This window comes from Eschscholzia californica, unplaced genomic scaffold, assembly GCF_041429995.1.
Source record: "Eschscholzia californica isolate CP2 unplaced genomic scaffold, dmEscCali1.0.p SCAF_6, whole genome shotgun sequence".
Classification (NCBI taxonomy): Eukaryota; Viridiplantae; Streptophyta; class Magnoliopsida; order Ranunculales; family Papaveraceae; genus Eschscholzia; species Eschscholzia californica.
This window is the reverse complement of record NW_028238483.1, coordinates 30,078,749-30,097,768: the sequence shown is the minus strand read 5'-3', so window position 1 is coordinate 30,097,768 and position 19,020 is coordinate 30,078,749. Positions and strand designations below refer to the sequence as shown.

General features: G+C 36.2%; 3 protein-coding genes across 4 annotated transcripts; 2 read left to right on the top strand and 1 right to left on the bottom strand.

Annotated features, from left to right (window-relative positions):
- Positions 1 to 652: 652 nt before the first annotated feature.
- On the bottom strand, positions 653 to 2,830 carry LOC147533386 (alpha/beta-Hydrolases superfamily protein). Its single transcript, XM_086649585.1, has 2 exons — positions 2,295 to 2,830; positions 653 to 1,682 (listed from the first exon to the last, which is right to left on the bottom strand). The coding sequence occupies exons 1-2, from the start codon at positions 2,690 to 2,692 to the stop codon at positions 773 to 775; spliced, it is 1,308 nt and encodes a 435-aa protein (XP_086505711.1). The 5' UTR covers positions 2,693 to 2,830; the 3' UTR covers positions 653 to 772.
- A 6,811-nt stretch (positions 2,831 to 9,641) lies between these two features.
- On the top strand, positions 9,642 to 15,839 carry LOC147533385 (70 kDa peptidyl-prolyl isomerase-like). 2 transcript variants are annotated; one of them, XM_086646465.1, is made up of 15 exons: positions 9,642 to 9,773; positions 9,888 to 9,949; positions 11,407 to 11,801; positions 11,920 to 12,012; positions 12,124 to 12,357; positions 12,485 to 12,565; positions 12,720 to 12,800; positions 13,217 to 13,411; positions 13,520 to 13,609; positions 13,729 to 13,904; positions 13,990 to 14,112; positions 14,206 to 14,352; positions 14,873 to 15,000; positions 15,088 to 15,208; positions 15,486 to 15,839. In XM_086646465.1, exons 3-15 carry the CDS (start codon positions 11,603 to 11,605, stop codon positions 15,612 to 15,614), a joined length of 1,797 nt encoding a protein of 598 aa, XP_086502591.1. In that variant the 5' UTR covers positions 9,642 to 9,773; positions 9,888 to 9,949; positions 11,407 to 11,602; the 3' UTR covers positions 15,615 to 15,839. The 2 variants fall into 2 exon arrangements, with proteins under 2 accessions (XP_086502591.1, XP_086502592.1); XM_086646466.1 differs by lacking the exons at positions 9,642 to 9,773; positions 9,888 to 9,949; positions 11,407 to 11,801 and having other exon boundaries at positions 11,944 to 12,017.
- A 261-nt stretch (positions 15,840 to 16,100) lies between these two features.
- LOC147533384 (E3 ubiquitin-protein ligase UPL5-like) lies at positions 16,101 to 18,675 on the top strand. Its single transcript, XM_086646464.1, has 2 exons — positions 16,101 to 17,727; positions 17,860 to 18,675. Exons 1-2 carry the CDS (start codon positions 16,293 to 16,295, stop codon positions 18,534 to 18,536), a joined length of 2,112 nt encoding a protein of 703 aa, XP_086502590.1. The 5' UTR covers positions 16,101 to 16,292; the 3' UTR covers positions 18,537 to 18,675.
- The last annotated feature ends 345 nt before the right edge of the window (positions 18,676 to 19,020 follow it).

Sequence of the window (19,020 nt, the reverse complement as noted above, 5' to 3'; positions counted from 1 at the left end):
GAGAATGAAGGATAGGAAGAAGTTGACTCTTCCATAGCAAGTAATTAGAGTTGTCAAGACGAATAGACACCAAATGAGCTATGTTTGAAAGGTTGGGAAATGAAGAAACAGAGTGTGTATTGGTGGTGGTGGTGGGAGGAGGAATAGGAGAAGAAATGGGAGGAGAAAAGGTATTCACTGTGGAGTCAGCCATTGATAAGAAGAAGAAGAAGAAGCAGGTGAGGGCACTGAAAACCAAGAAGAAGAAGGAATTTCGGTTAGAAAATGGCTCTGATACCATGAAGATTGAAGAACTCAAGATACCCTAAAAGTTAGGGTATTGTTCATATTTATATTCAAATAGAGAGAAAGCAAATTACAGAAATATCCTTGGAGAGAAAAGTAAATACAAACATGTAATAATAATATCTCTAATATGAACCACTATTTAGAAATATGGATGGATAATATGCACAAACTATCTTCTTCTCGTTGATATATCAGTTTCCGTTCGAAAGGTTGTTGTAGAGCCCAACCAAGTGAAGTGATTCTCTAGCCCAACCCCAATTCTAGGACACAATCAGCTCGACTCGAGCTTTGGCTACTATTGTTCTTGCTCAAGTACTGATCACTCAATACGGAAACATAATTAACATTCAAAACAAATTAAGTCTTGAGAATGCATTTGTATATTCATATTTTATTCAAATGACGTGACTATAAGTACTCGAAAAAATTAATCACAAGTGAAGAACTATAACTACTAAACATTACAAAAAGAAAAAGAAGTAAATCAAGATGAAGTTATTAGAACTTGTGAATTTAGTACAGAAATTTCTTCTCTTATATGATCAAGTGCAATTTGATCCTTAAGTATTGATGTATGAGAAACTTGAGGGATTTTAATCACTTTAAGAAACTTTTTAATTTTTTCATTATCAACCCACTCTGATTCAAGTCTTAACAAACTCAACATATTCACAGTTCCATCTCCATCCCCATAAACAATCTCTGGTTGCTTTTCAAACCCATCTTTCCCATAAAATAATGTCTCAGGAGTCTTAATTCCACTCCCAACTATACAAGTTATCGGTACTTCGGGCCAAACCAAGCGCTCCATTAACGGTAAACTTCGAGTCTTATACGGATAAACCCCTTTTTCGTAACCAATGTCTTTTAGAAACTGTGGTATATCGTATGCCGAATAAGTAGTGTTTGGTGTGATTACTAGAGGTATTTTATGACCAAATAATTTAGGAGATGGTAATAACCAAAGATTACTCTCTGAACTTCTTTGTTCATCTCTTACCACTAATGGGTTTACTAAGGGCACTCCAAGTGAATATCCAGAAGCAAATGTGAGCATTTCTTGAACAGTTCCACCCCAAGGTGCAGATAAAGCTAGGAAGTGTTTGATGAATTTTCGTCGCCATGAAATTGGGTTTCGGTTGAGCAAATGAATAACAAATAGACCTCCAAGACTGTGGGAGAGAATTATAACTGGTTTTCCTCCATTAGAAATGCTTGCTTTCTCTATTAATTCTTTTAGTTGTTGAAGATATTTGTTGCCTACAGCTGCTGGGTACCCTTCTGGAGCTAGACCGTATCGAAAATCATATGGGGCTCCGAACAGGGTTTTACCTTCTACATAACCTTGTTGCTCCAGAGAACTTACTAGTGGTGCCATATACTCAGTTATGTGCCTGGAAATTCAGTTAATATGGTTAGAACAGTACTGGGCCTGGGTCCTATAATGGGTCTATGTTGATTCGGTTAATGGCCAATTTAAGTGGTTTGGCTAAACCTTACCACCGAGGAACTGAACTTTTGATGAATGGTTGCTAAGGTTCTTGGGAGGGTCTGTAGGCGCACCCAAAAATTGCCATAGACCCACCCTCTCTATTACCACCTCTCAGACGGGTCCTAATCCGAATTAGATTTGAACTAGCCGGACTATTCCCTGCCGTGGGCCTCAGACTGTTCAATCAAAGGCGTACGGGGAGTGCTAAGAGAGCCGCGAGCTTATGACAAAACTTTGTGAAGCTTATTATAAAATGTAAATATAGTTCAATTTTTGTTGTATAAGAGAAAATAGGGCATGGACGACGATAAATAATTTGTCTCTCTAAATCAGGGTCGTTCAGGTCCGATTGTTAGACAAAAACTAGTGTGACAGTTGGGTAGAGTATCAATTTTTCTCTTGATGATAGTCCAATCCACTCTTTTGTCTCACAAAACTGATAAATCAATGGAATTTGGTAATGTGAATCTGGTGGAGAGAGAAAGCTAGAGAGAGAGAGAGAGTGTTAGCTTACTTGAGGTTGGGATCAAGGTAGAGAAGGCCTTGAGTGGAACCAAAATGAGGGACTCTGGTTTGAACACCAGGGGCATTTTGGTAATCATTCTTGTCAAAATCATAATAAAGAGTCATTCTTTCAGCAAAACACTCAGTAAATGGTTGAATGAGAACGGTCGGATCGAACCAAAGTCTGAACCATCGAGCCGGAGACAGAATCCGACAAGCCAAATTTGATGGTTTATATTCCTTCGTTAACCGCGCTTCTAACTGATTCCCACCACTCCCCGGCACCAGAATCAGAGGGTGGAGATCACTCCTTGCTTGACACGTGTATCCCACCACCGTCATCGATAAAATCACCACCACCGTCGCCACCACCACCTCCTCTACGAAACCCAACGTCCTGCTTCTCATTTTTTCAGAGAGAGAGAGAGAGAGAGAGAGTGGGGGATAGAGCAGCACAGTTTTCACCCAATGAGATGAGGTCAAGAAGATATCCTGATTTGTCCAATTATCTATCAATTACACCACAATAAGTTATTTGAATCTGACGGTTGAAAATTACCCAATTAGTAAATGTGATTAACCAAACCATTTTTTATTTTATGTGTAGGGAATTTGTGACGTGGTATACTCTATACCTTGCTTTCAATTGTGTGGTTCTAGGGTATTTTGATAGGAACTTATTTGTCCCTAAAATGATGGTGTCCCCCCGTCCCTACTATAATTCATTTTCATCATTCACTCACTCACTCAATATCCTCTATGAATAATAACAAGTACAATTGTTTACCTTTTCTCATAGTATATTAATGTAAATGTTCTCATGCATTACTAATGTTGTTGTGTTAATTTGGAACTTTTAGATGTTGTTCTCTATATATATATTACTATATATAGTTCTCTTTGAGTTTTAACTAACATTGAAAAGAGAAATAGTCATAATACCTCAATTGGGTAAAACTAAATCTAGGTCGTTGAGAGATGAATATCACATCCGCCTCAGCTGGGTATTTTTTTTGTCAAAATCTTTTATCATTAAAGCACTTCCGAAAAATTATTTATAGAAATCAAATAAAAATTTCCACTTTAATGTGTCGAATGTAGTAGAACAGAAGAACTTATTATTCATATGTTTTGGTAAATTTAGTTTCACTACACAATATTTCACTTGAAAAGTATTGTCTCTCAAATGAGTTAATGTTGCATTAAATTGTTAGCGAATTTCTTGACTTATGCATAAAGGAGTGATGGGTAGTGGGACGTGTTTGAAGTTCTAACTTGATTTGACACGAGTAGGATCGCATTATTTCAAAGGTATAATTTATTGCTTACAACAACTTCAAATCGTCTTTAACTAAAACATTCCATATTTAGCCTAAAGATTTTCTTGTTCTAATTTCTTTTCATGAATATATATATATATATCATCCTTTATGTAATTCACATTGTAAACCAGTCTTCCTCCACCTTTGCCTCTCTCCATCTCTCTCTCTATTATATGTTCACATATTCATATTGGGTATTCAGGAAGCAAAGTAGATAGGTGAGAATTAAACAACAAAATGGGTGGTAACAAGACATCACCAAAAAACCAAAGCAAACTCATCAAATTCATCAAAACACCATTGAGAATCTTAAGTAGAACCAAGAACTTTTACATCCAAAGCATGACAAACTGCACAGGAAGGATGACAACAAGTAATATCATAGGTTGCTCAATGGGACCTGCAGGTGGTGGTTTGACCACCTTGCCTAAGAGCTTTAGTGTAAATTCTTCTATTTCAAGAAACTCCATCGACTCCGACCTCCGAGAATTAATTCGAGTTACTTCTCAGAAAAATAATAGTCTTAAAGATAAAGTTATGGCGGAAATTATACAACAACAAGAGGAGCTTAAGCAAAAGCAAATGAAAAATTCAACTAAACTCGCGGAGGGTTTAGGTAGGAGCCAGAGTAGTAGTGTTGTTGGATTAATAGGGAGAATTGATGAAAACAAGGCTAATAGTTTTAGGAAGGATTCAGAGGTTGAGAGTTTCTTGTATCCAAGAAGCAAAAGTCATGGCATCTCAAAGAGGACTGTGGGAAGTGTAAGGTAGGTGTAAGAAACTACTAACTTGCATCCCTCAAGGTCTAGTAGTATTACTAGAAGTATGTAAAGTAATTGGGGTTTAATAGTTTCATGGATGAGTATTTGATCAACACAAACTCCATTGTTGGATCAAGTTAGAGGTGATGAGTTATCGGTGTCAAATAGTTATGTTTATGATAGATTGTTAATTGTGCTACACTTCTTTTCATCTATTAATTTTTTTTTTTTTTTTTTTTTTTTTTTTTTTGAGTAAAACCTTACTAAACCAAATAGTATGTTACATCATAAAGCCCCAAAAGAAACTACAACTAACCAGTTAACTTAGGGAGCACAACATAACAAAGATTAACATCACAAGGTACTAAAATTTAACTTTTAAGATTGAAGGGGGTAAACCGAAGAAGCCAGAAGGTGTGCATCCTTATTCTGTATTCTCGGACAATAACTGATAGACACGTGTTGTCTATTAGCCCTCACTCTTAAACCATCGATTTCTCTGATCAATCTCCACGGCGGATCAATATCTGCCGTTGAAATTAGGTCTAGCAACACTCGGCAGTCTCCTTCTACTATATATTCTTGCAACCCTAGATCTTGTCCTAACTCCAATCCACATTCGAATCCCTTCATTTCCGCATGCAAAGCTGAGCTTGGTTCCAGACTCCATGTTTTCGTCCCAATCGTTATCCCTTCACTATTTCTAGCTAAGGCCGCACAAGATGCTCGATCTCCTCTAAAAGAGCCATCAAAGTTTACTTTGATTTGCCCCATCGGAGGAGGGATCCACTCGGTTATCTGCAAAACAGAGTTAGGGGATGAAGGAGGAAGAAGATCAGTAACATACCTCATATTCTCTTTTGCCGACCACCAACATCTATTCAAATCAACCGATTCATGTCTGAAATGACGATTGTTTCGAGTCTTCCACCACTCCCACATAAGATAAGTAAGCTTAAACCAGCTTTCTTTCCCATTTTGCTTTTGTTCTAATAATGAATGCAGTGTTCTTACCGGATCTTCATGGATATGTTGCAGATGTTGAAGTCCTGCTACTTGAATAAGTTCCTTGTATTTCGAACACTGGGCAAAAAGATGGGTCGAGGTTTCATGTTCGTTTTCACTGCACATTAAACATACCTGAGGTATATGTTGAACTCTTCTTCCTATATTGTTAAGGGTAGGTAAGCCCTCATGAACTAGTCGCCAAATAAAGAGTTGTATCTTCGGATTCATATCTGGAATATTCCAGAACCTCTTCCATTGAAATGTTTGAACTTGATTTGACATTAGAGGGATGGTTTTGATCTCGGTATAGTATGATTTAGGAGAAAATTTGCCATTTTCTTTCGGACACCAAATAAGGGTGTCACTTTGAACTCCATTACCAATGGCCGTTTGTCTAATTGCTTGAATAGATTCTGTTGTAAAGTACATTTCTATTAGCTCCATATTCCACTGTCTTGTGTCTTGTCTGATCAAATCAGAAACCAAAGTGACATTAGTAGGAAGATTAATGACTAACATTGGGACTTTATCAATCAAATTAGGGACCCAAGGGTCCTCAAGAATATTGATCGATCGACCATCACCTATTAACCAAATCACATTCTTTCTCATAATAATTTTAGAGTTATTTATCGCCTTCCAAAAAGGGGAGGAAGTTTGATTTGGGTTAGATAACCAAAAACTTGCACCTTTGAGATATTTTGCCTCTAAAAGCTTTACCCAGATTGCATTTGGAGAGGTTAGAAATCTCCATACTATCTTTGCTATCAATGATTATGGGCTTATAACTCTATATGTCGAGCAATTGAGGTTGTTCTGTTGTTCTTCTTCCCCTCCAAATATCATTCAAAACGTCTTCTTCGTTTTTTTTCTTTAAAAGAGGATCACTAGTTATTCGAAGCTGGAATATCTAATGTTTTACCTCGGTAGGCAAAAAAAAAAATAATGACTATGAAATCCCTAAGAGCATCTCCAATGCAAGACTCAAACTCTAAATCTTAGAGTGCCACATAGGATTTTTTAGAGTTTTTCTTCAAAACGCATCTCCAATGCAACACTTAACTTGGATCTCTAAAACGAGGTGGCGGTAGTTATTTTAGAGATCCTCAAGAGGACACTCTATTTCTTGAGGATCTCTAAGTGCCACATAAGCAAATCAATTAATTTTAGACTAAAATATAGGTTTTTGGAGTTTCTTTTGAGTGTTGCATTGGAGAAGACTTTCGAATAGAGTATCTCTAAATAGCCAAATAGGAAAGAGACCATTTAGAGCATCTCCAATGCAAAATTAAAAAAAATCTCCATTCATCATATGTGTCAAGTTCCAATTTAGATTATCACTCCTATGTGGCGTTAATAGAGATCTTCAATTTCTTGTTGTCTCGAATGCAAAACTCTAAACTTATCTTATTTACTTATGTAGCATAGTTATTTTTGTAAATAAATAATTAGTTATTTTAGAAAATATAGAAGACTTAATTTCTATTGGTTGAAAATCAAATATTGATGAGTTGGACAGTTAGAGATATCTCGAGAGGACACTCTAGAAATAGAGTGTCCTCTTGAGATATCTCTATTCCACTCTCGACATGTCATCTTAGAGATCCAAATAGAGTGTTACATTGGAGATGATTTTTAAGAAAAAACTCTAGAAATCCTACATGGCACTCGAAATTTCTAAGATTGAGTGTTGCATTGGACATGCTCAGATTCATTTTTCACACTTGACACATAAGATTTTTAGAGTTTTTCTTGAGTCTTGCATTGGAGATGCTCTTAGTTTTACGATCTAAAATGAGACTTCTTATACTAGTCATTGCAATTGCACCCTCAGTGGTGTATCTACAAACTCATCTCAAATGACCGGACTATATTACAAACTAGCTAGCTGCTACTTAGACTCCGTCCATCTTTTTCATGACATTCTTGATAGATAACCCTATAAACATTCTAGATGGATTTACAAATAATAGAGAAGAAAAGAACTGGATGAGAAGAAAACGAAATAACACCTAGATGATATCGATTGAGTGGTTTATTGAGGACCACGAAGTGAACCTCGCACCAAGCTCACCACACGGTCCACCCCATGACAATGACTAACGTTGTCACTTGTGAAATCTGATTAACGTTGTTGATTTCACTTTCAACACGACAACACCACATATATTTATTTTAAATGAACAGTAATAACTTTATCAAGGTTACCCACCATAGCTAGGTTTTTTATGAGCCGCTTGAACGAATCAAATACACCCCTAAACTTCTATTTCTTCTATTCTTTTATTGTTGTTGTAAATTTGCACGGTGTTAAGTTTGAGATCATTCAACTCAAAATCAACTTCCACTATTATAGTACCAATAACCTAATAAAAATTTCATTTTTTCTCATTGTTCTCTCGCTGGATCCTCATTTGATACATTAATTACGTTCGAAGACATTGATGATAGTGCTTTAATGCCGGAAGATGATATCTTTCGATCCGGTGAAGAACCACCATTTCACTTAAATTTGCACGGAGTATACGCCAAGATTTCTAAAGAGGTATAGTGTTTCTTATACTTATCTTTCTCCTTTTAGTTTGAAAATTATTCACTAAAAAGAGACAACAAATTTGACCGGACGAGAGAAATTCAGGAATATAAAGAATCAGGCTATTAAGTTGAAGGAAATTTTCTCAATTCCTAGATAAACTTGCAAAGTAAAGAAGTAACTAAGGAAAATATGCAAGTTCAGTATTTAGCAAGGAAAATATGTAAGTTCACTATTTAATAAGGAAAATATTTCGCAAAGGTGGTTGTCAGCTATGGATCTCGGATCTGCGCTGTTGATGAAAGCCCCATAAGGGTTGTAGGATTTTTTTTTTTTTTTTGAGAAATCGGACTATGATTTATGTTATTCATTACAAGACATTGATACATCATCAAGATGTGATAAACACGATAACCACCTAATAATTAAAGGGACCTAAAGCCCAACAACATAGAGCCTAAAACCCGACAAACTTATTATATTTATACCTTTAAAACTCAAATTTAATAACCATGGATTCCACTTCTTGTGAGAATCGAACTTGGGACCTCCAGGATTTTGAAGTGTATGTCAACACTATCGATCACTTGGGCAACTATGAAATGGAAGGTCCTTTAAATAATCAAAAATAATTATTTTCTTAGTTTTTTGAATTATATGTTTCTCCAACTAAAATGCTTTCCAAGTAGAAAATTTGATCTTATATTTGTTAATCCTTATAATTTGACCCCTAAGACCGCGATTTTGTCAATCAAACACACCAATTTATATTTTCTTTCCCTCTTTACCCTTATTTCTAAACTATTCCCCTCTTAACCCTTATTTTCTTCTTTTTCACCTCCTCCTCCTCAATCGTCCCTCCAACAACACCCGTCATCTGTATCTCTCTCTCCCTCTCACTTTGGATCTCTCCCTCCATACCCCTCGTTTCTTAAGATCTAGAACCGTATAGAACTCCATGGTTTTTTTCTTATTAGGAACCCCATGGAGTTCCGTGGATTTCTAATATAAAGTGAGGGTTAAAGAGAGAGAAGAAAAGAAGATAGAATTGAGAAGACAGGGGAGATGGTGGTGGTGATAAAAAGTGAAAGAGAATATTGAGTGTTAAGCTTGACTAACAAAAACATGGTATTAGGGACCGAATAAGAACGCTGAACCAATATGAGGCCAAATTTTTTAGCGGGTCATAAATTTGAGCTAACCAAAAAATAAAGGAAACAAGAAATTGGGCCAAATACCAAATACCAAATTTTAAGTTTTTTTTTTTTTTTTTTTAAATTTAAAAAGACAACTTAGTTTTTGTTTAGTTAAAAACCCAACATTTGTGTTTTGTTTGGTTAAAAACCTAAACATTAGTACTTTGTTTAAACCTAATATTTGTATTTTGTTTGGTTAAAATCCAAATGTTTGGATTTTGTTTGGTTATAAACCGAATATTTATTAGTCGATGTTGAGGGAAAATAAAGAAATTTTTCGGGACAAAATTTTGGGTGGAAACAAAACCTTTCTGTAATTTTTTGTTTCATCCAAACATCACCCACCTCTTAATGTCTTTTCAGTTTCTTCTTCCTCCATCTCCCTTCCCCCATCAACTTCGACGACTTCCACAGTCAAGTACTCCGATGACCTCTACCATCAACTCCGGTGACCACCACCAATTCCTGCCGTCATCGTCGTTCTCCATGTATCTTTTTTCTTCCCTATCCTTTTTCTTTTCTCTCTCTCTAAGTTGCAGCGAATAAGAGGGAAAGAGAGAAAAACAAGAAGAAAGATGGAGAGGGAAAGAGAGAAAAATGAGACAAAGATAAATAGCGGTCTCCGGTCAAGGCACGGACGACGACCCAGAGTTGGCGACATGAGAAAGAGTATGTTTATAATAATTTTTTTGCTTTTCCATTATATGAAATTTTGTATCCTAAATTCTTTTTTTTATGTTTCTCCAAAACATCTGTCTATTTTTGCAACTCTTTTGCAAGCAGGTGTAACCATTTTACAAGCAGTTGCAACCTTCTTGCAAACCAGTTGTAAACTCTTCTAAGTAGTTACGAAACGAATCAGTAAAGACATGCTCTTTGAGACACAACCCTGATCGATCAAGAAAGCCAGCGAAGAAGACACTGCTAGCAACGCCTCTTCCAATCCAGGGAAGAAACAGCAAACCCTTCCAATCCAGGGAAGAAACTCCCTTTACCCTATTTTCTGATTTGAAGTTTAAATCTCTTGCATGTTTGTTTCTCTAGAAGTAGAAATCCCTTAGTCTGGTTTTGATTTGCTCTTGCTGGCTTTTGGTTTAGATAAATGAAAGCTTTGCTATAGTCTCCTAGGGTTTCCAGATTTGGGCTTTTATTACTAATCCTTGGTGGTACCTTAGAATTTATAGTTTAGGGGCATTTTAGAAGCTTGATATTAGCCTGGTTTCATAGTTTCTTTTGGGCATCATATTGTTGAATCTCTTTAGTTCTTCTATCAATACTTGTTTACGGAACTTAAATCAATCTCTAAGGGGAGACCCCTTCCACCCTTTACATCTCTATTTTACATCATCTCTTGAGAAAAATAGAGATGGGGAAAAATCTAGTATCTGATTTCGATTCCATCTGTCTTCAAGTCACGTTGAACCTTTACGCCTACCTCAATCATAGCATTTTTGCTAGTTACATAGTGTTAGCTTGTAGTCGACATACTGACGATCATGTTGAACGGCTATCCATCCTAGTTTCACCCATCTTTAACCCTATGCAGTGTAGGAACATTATTCGTACAATTGCTGGGCACTTCTGTCTCTCAACCAAACCAGAAATAAAAAGCATTCATCTCAACTTTCCCTTCAATCCTGGACGACACAATATTGCGAACATCGATCTCCACCTCTGCCATGTTGTTTTTGTTTCTTATCTTCCTGCTCACTTTTTGATGATTACTTTTGTATCTGGTTATATAATAGACTTAACTCTTTATCAAATTTCCGTAACATTTTCACTTCCACCCCTTGTTGCAATTCATTTGCAATCGTTTGTCGGATTAGCTGGGTATTTATACTCGGGCTATGTCGGCGATCCCATTTTCCAGGTATCTAACTTGTTTCTACAATGTAGAACTCGAGTGGATATGGTCTCTTTATATGGAGAATACTGGCGGGATAACTCGGAACCATCTAATGGTTCCATCTTGCAGACATCTTCGTTTCTTCTTGAAACTGTGGATGTATGTTTAATCCATCTCCAATGTTACAGGAAGTTAGATAGAAGTTTCATCTCTCAACCAACCAGAAGGACTCTTAAGATCAAATTGCATATCATTCCCAAGAGGAGCCGCCAGAATTGCAAGCTACAGAATGAAGAATGCTCGAAAAATCGACGTTATCTTATGAATTTCTTCAGTTCTACTATTTTGTATTTCTACTTTACTTATTGTAATTTTGTTTTTCTACTTTGTTTGTTGTAATAGACTCTTTATCTTAATATATTACTCTTCAACAAAAAAAAAAAAAAAAAGTAGTTACGAATTACGAAAATACCTAGGATCTCATGACTTCAAAAAAAAAAAAAAAAATCCCTCCCTTTTGTTTCTATCACTACTATTAGAAAATTTTTGGTGTCTAAAATGGACAGTGGAGGAAAACAGTAACCCAATAAAGCCGATTTCCGGAAGCCCGAGTTATTTTTGGGAAGCTATTGAGTAAACAAACAGGATCATGGTCGAGAAAGGAACAGATGTTTCAGACATTATAGAAGAAGAAGAATTAGATGAAGAACCAGGTGAGGTAATTGAATCTGCACCTCCACTTAAAGTGGGTCAAGAAAGGGAGATTACTAGCACCACTGGTCTCAAGAAGAAGCTTCTCAAACGCGGCCATGGCTGGGAAACTCCTGATTTGGGTGATGAAGTTACTGGTACTAGAAACAAAACCCATGAGTTCAATTCAATCTTTTCATCTTCTATTTACTTTTTCATTGATTTCATAGAAATGGGTAATTGTTCTTATTGTGAAAAATTGGTATTTCCATCCAGTGCATTCTGTGAGTACTTTTTTTAATGGAAACATATTCGATTCCACTAGAGATGAAGGGAAACCCTTTACTTTTCAGCTTGGATATGCTCATGGTCAGGTTTCAGTTCTTCTCATTGAAATTTTTTTAAACCTATTCCTTATATCTATTTTGAAGAAATTCTTTGTTTTTTCTTCTTTATGATTTGATAATTTTGTTTTTCTAGATAAAAATTTGTATGGGTTAGATCTTGGGATAATTACCATGAAGAAGGGTGAACTAGCATTATTCACTGTACATCCTGGTGAGCCTCATGGGCCAGATTATGGTGTTCAATATGAGATAGAACTTATATCTTGGATTAAAGTGGTGGATATTTGCAAAGATGGTGGAATTATTAAGAAAATTTTGGAGAAGGGGAAAAGAAATGAACAGCCAAGTGATTTGGATGAAGTTATGGGTACTTAAATCAACATTGTTGTTTTTCTATTTCGACTTTTTTATATAAATTTCGATTATCAGATGTGTGTTAAGTGTGAAATAAGTGGTTTGAGTAATGGTGGAGCTTGCTTTTTATCTTGATGTAGTGAAGTACCAAGTAATGCTCGCTGATGGTTCGGTTGTTGCAAAAACGTCGAAAGATGGAGTTGAGTTTTATCTCAAGGATGGTAATGTACTAGTTCTTTGTAACCTCGTTATTGACGGTTTTAATCCTATTTCTCATTTATAGATGTTTTGAACCTCTATATTGAAAAGTAAAAATGGGTGTGTATAGTGATTCTAATATCTTGACCCTATATTAAGTGAATTTGTTTTGTGCAGGTCATTTCTGTCCAGCTTTGCCGAAGGCAGTCAGAACCATGAAAAGAGGAGAGCATGTCAAACTAGTAGTTAAACCACATTGTATATCTTCGTTAGGATCATGTTCTAACCTTTCTATTCGGTTTAATTTCATTAAATTGCTAGGAAGCACCATAAAACTTTTTAGTGAATAAGAGTGAAATGAGATTGCGGAAGTTAGAAAGACACATTAAGAATCATAGGGTCGGTACCACTGTCTTTCCTTGTCCCTAAGTGGTTGAACTTGATTCAGGGTGTTGAACTAGAGTGCATATCATGCTCTTCCTTTTCTATAACTCAAGGGTAACCTAGTTCTTCCGAATAGAAAATTGTTGCGATACACAGGTGAAACTTTATCGTCCTCTTTTTGTGGCCATGCTTTGGCCCTTCGGATACGTCTTAGAAATATGTTAAATCATCTCATCTACGACACCTTAGAATTTTTTTTTATCTTCCTCTAATCTAAAAACTTCTTGTAGATGCCTTTGGAGTGAATATGGTTGATCCTAACAATGGGTTTCCAGCCATCCCCCCGAATTCTGTGTTAAATATTGATCTCAAGTTGATATCTTTCAAGCCCGTGGTTGATATTTGTGGAGATTTGAAGGTTGTAAAAAAGATATTGAAGGAGGGAGAAGGCGTTCATACTGCAAACGAAGGAGCTGCTGTTACTAGTAAGTAATTACGCTTAGTATTTGCACTTCAAATTTTTCTTGCATATTTTTTCTTTATATTCATTAATTTATTAGTATCCGAGCTTCTTAAAGTACTGCTTTTTGCAGTTAGGTATACTGCTAAGCTGGAAGATGGCACTATATTTGAGGTAAAAGGTCTGAATGGAGATCCACCCTTGGAGTTCGTCACAGATGAAGGTTCACTCCATATCATTTTCGCCTATAGCCTAAAATCATGCATAGAATTTCAGTTATTTCAGTCCTAAATGCGTCAGTTTTTTTTTAACTGGACGTGTTTTCCCTTCTTTGCTATATAGATCAAGTGATTCTTGGGTTAGACCGAGCAGCAGCAACAATGAAAAAGGGTGAAATGTCCGTTGTGACAGTGCAACCAGAATATGGGTTTGGGAGTGTTGAAGTCCAAAAAGACCTATCTCTCGTTCCTCCATGTTCAACTTTAATTTATGAAGTAGAAATGGTTGATTTTAGTAAGGTAACACACACACCTACTCCATTCGAGATTACCAAGATTATGTGGTTGGGATTCTATAAAGTCGTCATATTGCCTGTTGTCATAGGAAAAAGCACCATGGGAGATGAATAATCAAGAGAGAATCGAGACAGCAGAAAAGAAGAAAGAGGAAGGCAACATTTTATTTAAGAGTGAGAATTATCAAAAAGCTGCAAAAAGATACGACAAGGTATTAGTAGTCATTGTTGGCTATGAACGAGCTTGTTAAAAGGGCTAAACGTAACTGTTCAATCTGTGGATGGCTATTAAATTTTACTCTCAGGCTGTTGATTACATTACTGAAGATGGACCATTTGGAGATGATGAACAAAAGCTTGTGAAATCTTTGCGAGTATCGTGCAGGTTGAATCATGCTGCATGCTGTCTGAAACTCAATAACTTTCAAGAAGCGATCAAGTTATGTTCGAAGGTAAAACTATAAATGAAAGTAAATATGCACATATTATGAATTACATATTGCTAGCAACTCTAGGATCATGTAGTCAATGGCTTCTTGCTTTCACCTGAAATGTTATATACCTAGTTATTACAATCCTAAAAGTATTTCTGACCCGGGTAGAGAGCAATTAGACTATATATTATAAATACATTCTGAAGATCGAAGTCCTTGCGAATACCGATATTTCCCGTGCTTTTTCCACCGTTTCCAACAGGCCCAAGCCTAATGGGTACAGGGTTTTTTGCCTAGGTGAATGCTCATGAGCCCAGCCGAAAGGCATAGGCACTTACTAAGTTTGAAGGCACACCTATACCCATGATTCAGCCGCTCTCTAAATCAATGTTGGAATGTGTTACACATGCACACACAGATACGTAGTCGGCCACAGTTAAAAATTTAAACTATATGAGCAAGTCTGGCATATGCTTTTAAGTGGTCTGTATTAAAGCAGACTAGCTTTTTGAATTTACATAAAATGGATATCCTCCAGGTTCTAGATGTTGAGTTCCACAATGTGAAAGCATTGTATAGACGAGCACAAGCTTATACGAAAACTGCTGATTTCGATCTTGCTGAGTTGGACATCAAGAAAGCCCTTGATATTGATCCTAACAACAGGTAACTACAAACTATAAATTAAGTTCTGATTAGCAGTGTGAATTGCTTTATGGTAAGGGAATTAAGATCGACATATTTAATTTGCAGGGAGGTTACAATATTACATAAGACACTGAAACAACTAGAATCTGAAAGCAGCAAACGAGATGCAAAGCTCTATTCAAACATGTTTGCACCAATGAGAGAGGATTCGGCTATTCTAACCAAGGTAAATTAATCGCATCAGCCCTTATAATTTTTCCGACGTTAGTATTACTCCCTATGAAAATTAAATCTTTATATCTTTCTCTCTCCTGCAATAGGGCTATTAATGATTAAAAAGTCCATGATTGTTCGTTGGGTTGGTCGGAATTTACATATTTTGGAGCTTTTTAAACCTGCATCAACAGTTATCTTATGATTCTAATCCAAGTTATAACTTTCTAAGGGTTCACACTTCGTTTATTTACTTCCGCACTTACATGAACCTTGAAATTTTCTGGCAGAAACGAAAGATTGAGAAAGAAGAGAATAACGAGCGGAATGGGGTCGTCGCATCAACAGATATAGAAAAAGGCAATTTAGGAGGGGCGAGTAACGAACTGAGCGAGAATGCTTCTTCATCTCCACCATGAAACATTTTGTTGTTGCAGGTCAGCTCAGTATACTAGTTAGTATATGCAAAAATGAAGAGTAGAATCGAAAAGAATCAAATGAGTATGAGTTTCAGTTTGTCAACCATATATAAGTTAACATGCATCATATTTTATTCATCATCTACGTGATTATCTTAATCTGTGATATGAATAATGTATAGTTTATGGATGTGAATTTTGAATCTTAATTAGAGTTCTTATAAACCCGACCCAGTGTGTTCGGTGACTGATTCGTATAAGAGGTTGGACTTAGCTAGGCTTAGTGGAGGATGATCTTTCTATTTCCAGTAAGGCCACCTTTGGGTTAGCTTAAAATCTATAAAAAAAAAAAAAAACTGGCTTTTAGCTATTGATGAGTTCTTAAAATTTAGATTGTGTTTGGTAACAAAAAAGCACTTCTAGGAAATAAATTTTTTTTTTTTGTGTAAAAAGGGGAAGCAACAGTCAAGTAATAAATACTAGGATGTTAAAGGAAGCAATTAATAGGGGACACTTCATTAGGGTTTTAAAGGAAGCAATTAGCAGGGGTCACTTCACTAAAACAATCGGTTTATGCTTCTTTAGCTTTTAGGTACCCTAGATTATAACTAAGAACATCGGTTTCATATTAAAAAGACAATCTTTTCTTTTTTCTTTTTGTTATCACGACCACAAGAGATGGGAGAAAACAATCTATACCTTTTCGAGAAACAAGTAGGGGAGATCGAATTCATACCTACGATAGAATTTGAATCAACTGGAAGGAACAGTTTCAGAATGAAGTACAATAGACCAGCTGTGCTTGTCCTTAGAAAATTGGTATCCTTTATTTCGCGCCTCCTCCTTATTGACGACAATGGTGGTAATGAGGATGATGATGAATCAAGAGGTAAAAATCTTTATGCGGGCATTAACGATTACTTGAGAATGACACCTACAAATCGTAAGAGGAAGGAACATCTCAAACTATTTTTCTGGTATATGATTCCCGATTATATGGTCTACTTGTACAGATCTCCCATCAGAAATAATAAACAGATAGCCGAGGAATCAATGGGTCTCTTTCTCTACCCTAATATTCAAACCTTTCCCATACACATCCAACACCAGTTTTGGAGGGTAGTCTTAATGTTCTGCAAACTTCTCCGCGATGAAACAACAACTTCTGGCCGTTTACTGTATTACTCTTTTCGTCAAACATATGTAACTTTATTCCATTCAATTGAGTGTGGGACCACTCCACGAATTTATCCAAAACCAAGGACTGTAATCCTTGACTTACATCCATTTATGACAGAGCTCACAAAACAATTGCTTGTGAATATGAAGTTGATTAGACAATCGTGCTTCTGCCGAGTTCCATCCGAGTTAAAGTTACGATTCCAGCGTGACGTAGGTGAATTCTCTATATTCACTCTGCATATCTGTAGGAAAATTAAGGAGCATATGAGATTGCATCATCAATCACTCGACTCCCGTGTGGAATATCTGTTGAGTGGCTGTGACATGATACGATTTTACAGTGACTTCAATGAGTTGCTTAACAACATAGATCTTGGTCTGACTTATGTGGATGATGGAGTCGAGTGCACAAGATGTACTGAATGTGAATTCAATCACGGATGGTCTTATTATCTTCTTATTCTGAGGGAATTAGACATAATATCTAAGCTTTACCATCCTGCAAGAAAGAACTTCTCTTCATGCTTGAATTCTCACCATGTTTCAATAAATAAACTTATTATGAGATCAAAGAGGGGCGATGATCATCAATGGCTTCTTAAGCACGAGAATTTAATAAGTAATGAATCTAGAAGACATTTGATCAAGATGATGTTCCCCGATCAACTTAACAATGATTGTCACCTACAAAAGATGAAGGTGATCATTGACCGGTCGAAGTTATTGGTTGATTCTTTTGAGCATGTTGGGCTTGCAAACCCTAATTTGTTGCGGAGCGGAATCATCCCTCACTTCAAAAATGAGGAAGTTGTTGCTGAATCTGGAGTTTTCGGGGAATGGCTCCTCTTAGTATGTCAAGATCTATTCAACCCACAAAATTCACTTTTCTTGTCATGTCCGCATGATCAGCACAGGCTCTTTCCCAATACAGGTATAATAATAATTTCAACATTTATTTGTCATCTTGAATTGTTGTTTATGTTAGTATATTTTACAAATTCAAATTTTTATCCTAACTTCAATCTGTCTCTAATATTTTTGGTATATTGTTTCTTGTTTGCAGCAAAAGTGGATCCTCAACAACTTGATTATTATAAATTTTGTGGTCGAGTGATTGCTTTAGCATTGATGCATGATGTGCAAATAGGTATTGGATTTGATCGATTGTTCTTCATGCAATTAGCTGGATCACTAATTACATTGGAAGATATACGCAATGTGGATCCATCCATGTATAAAAGTTGTAGAGATATTCTGGAGATGGATACTGAGTTTGTTGATTCAGATGGTCTGGGATTGACATTTGTTTGGGAAACTGAAGAAAAAGATGAGTCTGGATCAGGGAGGAAAATTGTGGAGTTGTGTCCTGGAGGTAGGACTATAGTTGTGAATAGCGTGAACAGAGAAGAGTATATAGAACTTGTTATTCAACATTGCTTCATCAAATCTGTGGAAGAAAAGGTTAAACGGTTTATCCAAGGTCTCGATGATGTGCTTACTCGAAAGCGCCGAAAGATCTTTTTCCAGAGTATAGAATTAGAAGATCTTGATCATATGTTGCTAGAAAGAAAAAGTTGTGAAAGAAATCAGGAAGAAGACAGAAACTGCAATGAAGTTGATAGTAGTACGACTACGCCTTTCCAGAGAATAATTGAAACCACTTTGCCATTGTCTCGCCTAAAATATTTTCATCGGCCATTAACATGTAAACTACAGTCTCGTCGTTTTCTTTTCTGTTAGGTCATCAACTAATTTGTAATGAGTTATAGGCAGCATTTTTACTTATTATAATTTATTATTGATTAAGTAATAGTATAAATAAAATTTTGTAGCCTGTTTTGAAACCTAAATTAAATTCAATGAGCATTTTCTTTTCTGAGACTGCCTTGTCTAAAACCTAGGAATTACGATGTGTTTCTAATTTCTTTACTAGGAACGTTATGTATGAATTTCCACTTGTTCAAAAAGGGGGACAGGCGCGACCACTCTTCGCTCAGCCCTTGATCAACTCCTATTAGATGTACTTAGTTAGCCTCCTAAGATTTTGAATCCTATTTATACTCCCCAAGTCAGCCAACTTGTCCCCATTGATTTGCTGATAATCCATAATTTAGTAAATAACACAATGCATCATTCTTAGTTCAGATAGTCCCTCTTGACATTCGCATTAGTGATGAATTATGTTGTAGATCATGGTTTACCCGATATTCCTACTTCCTCGATG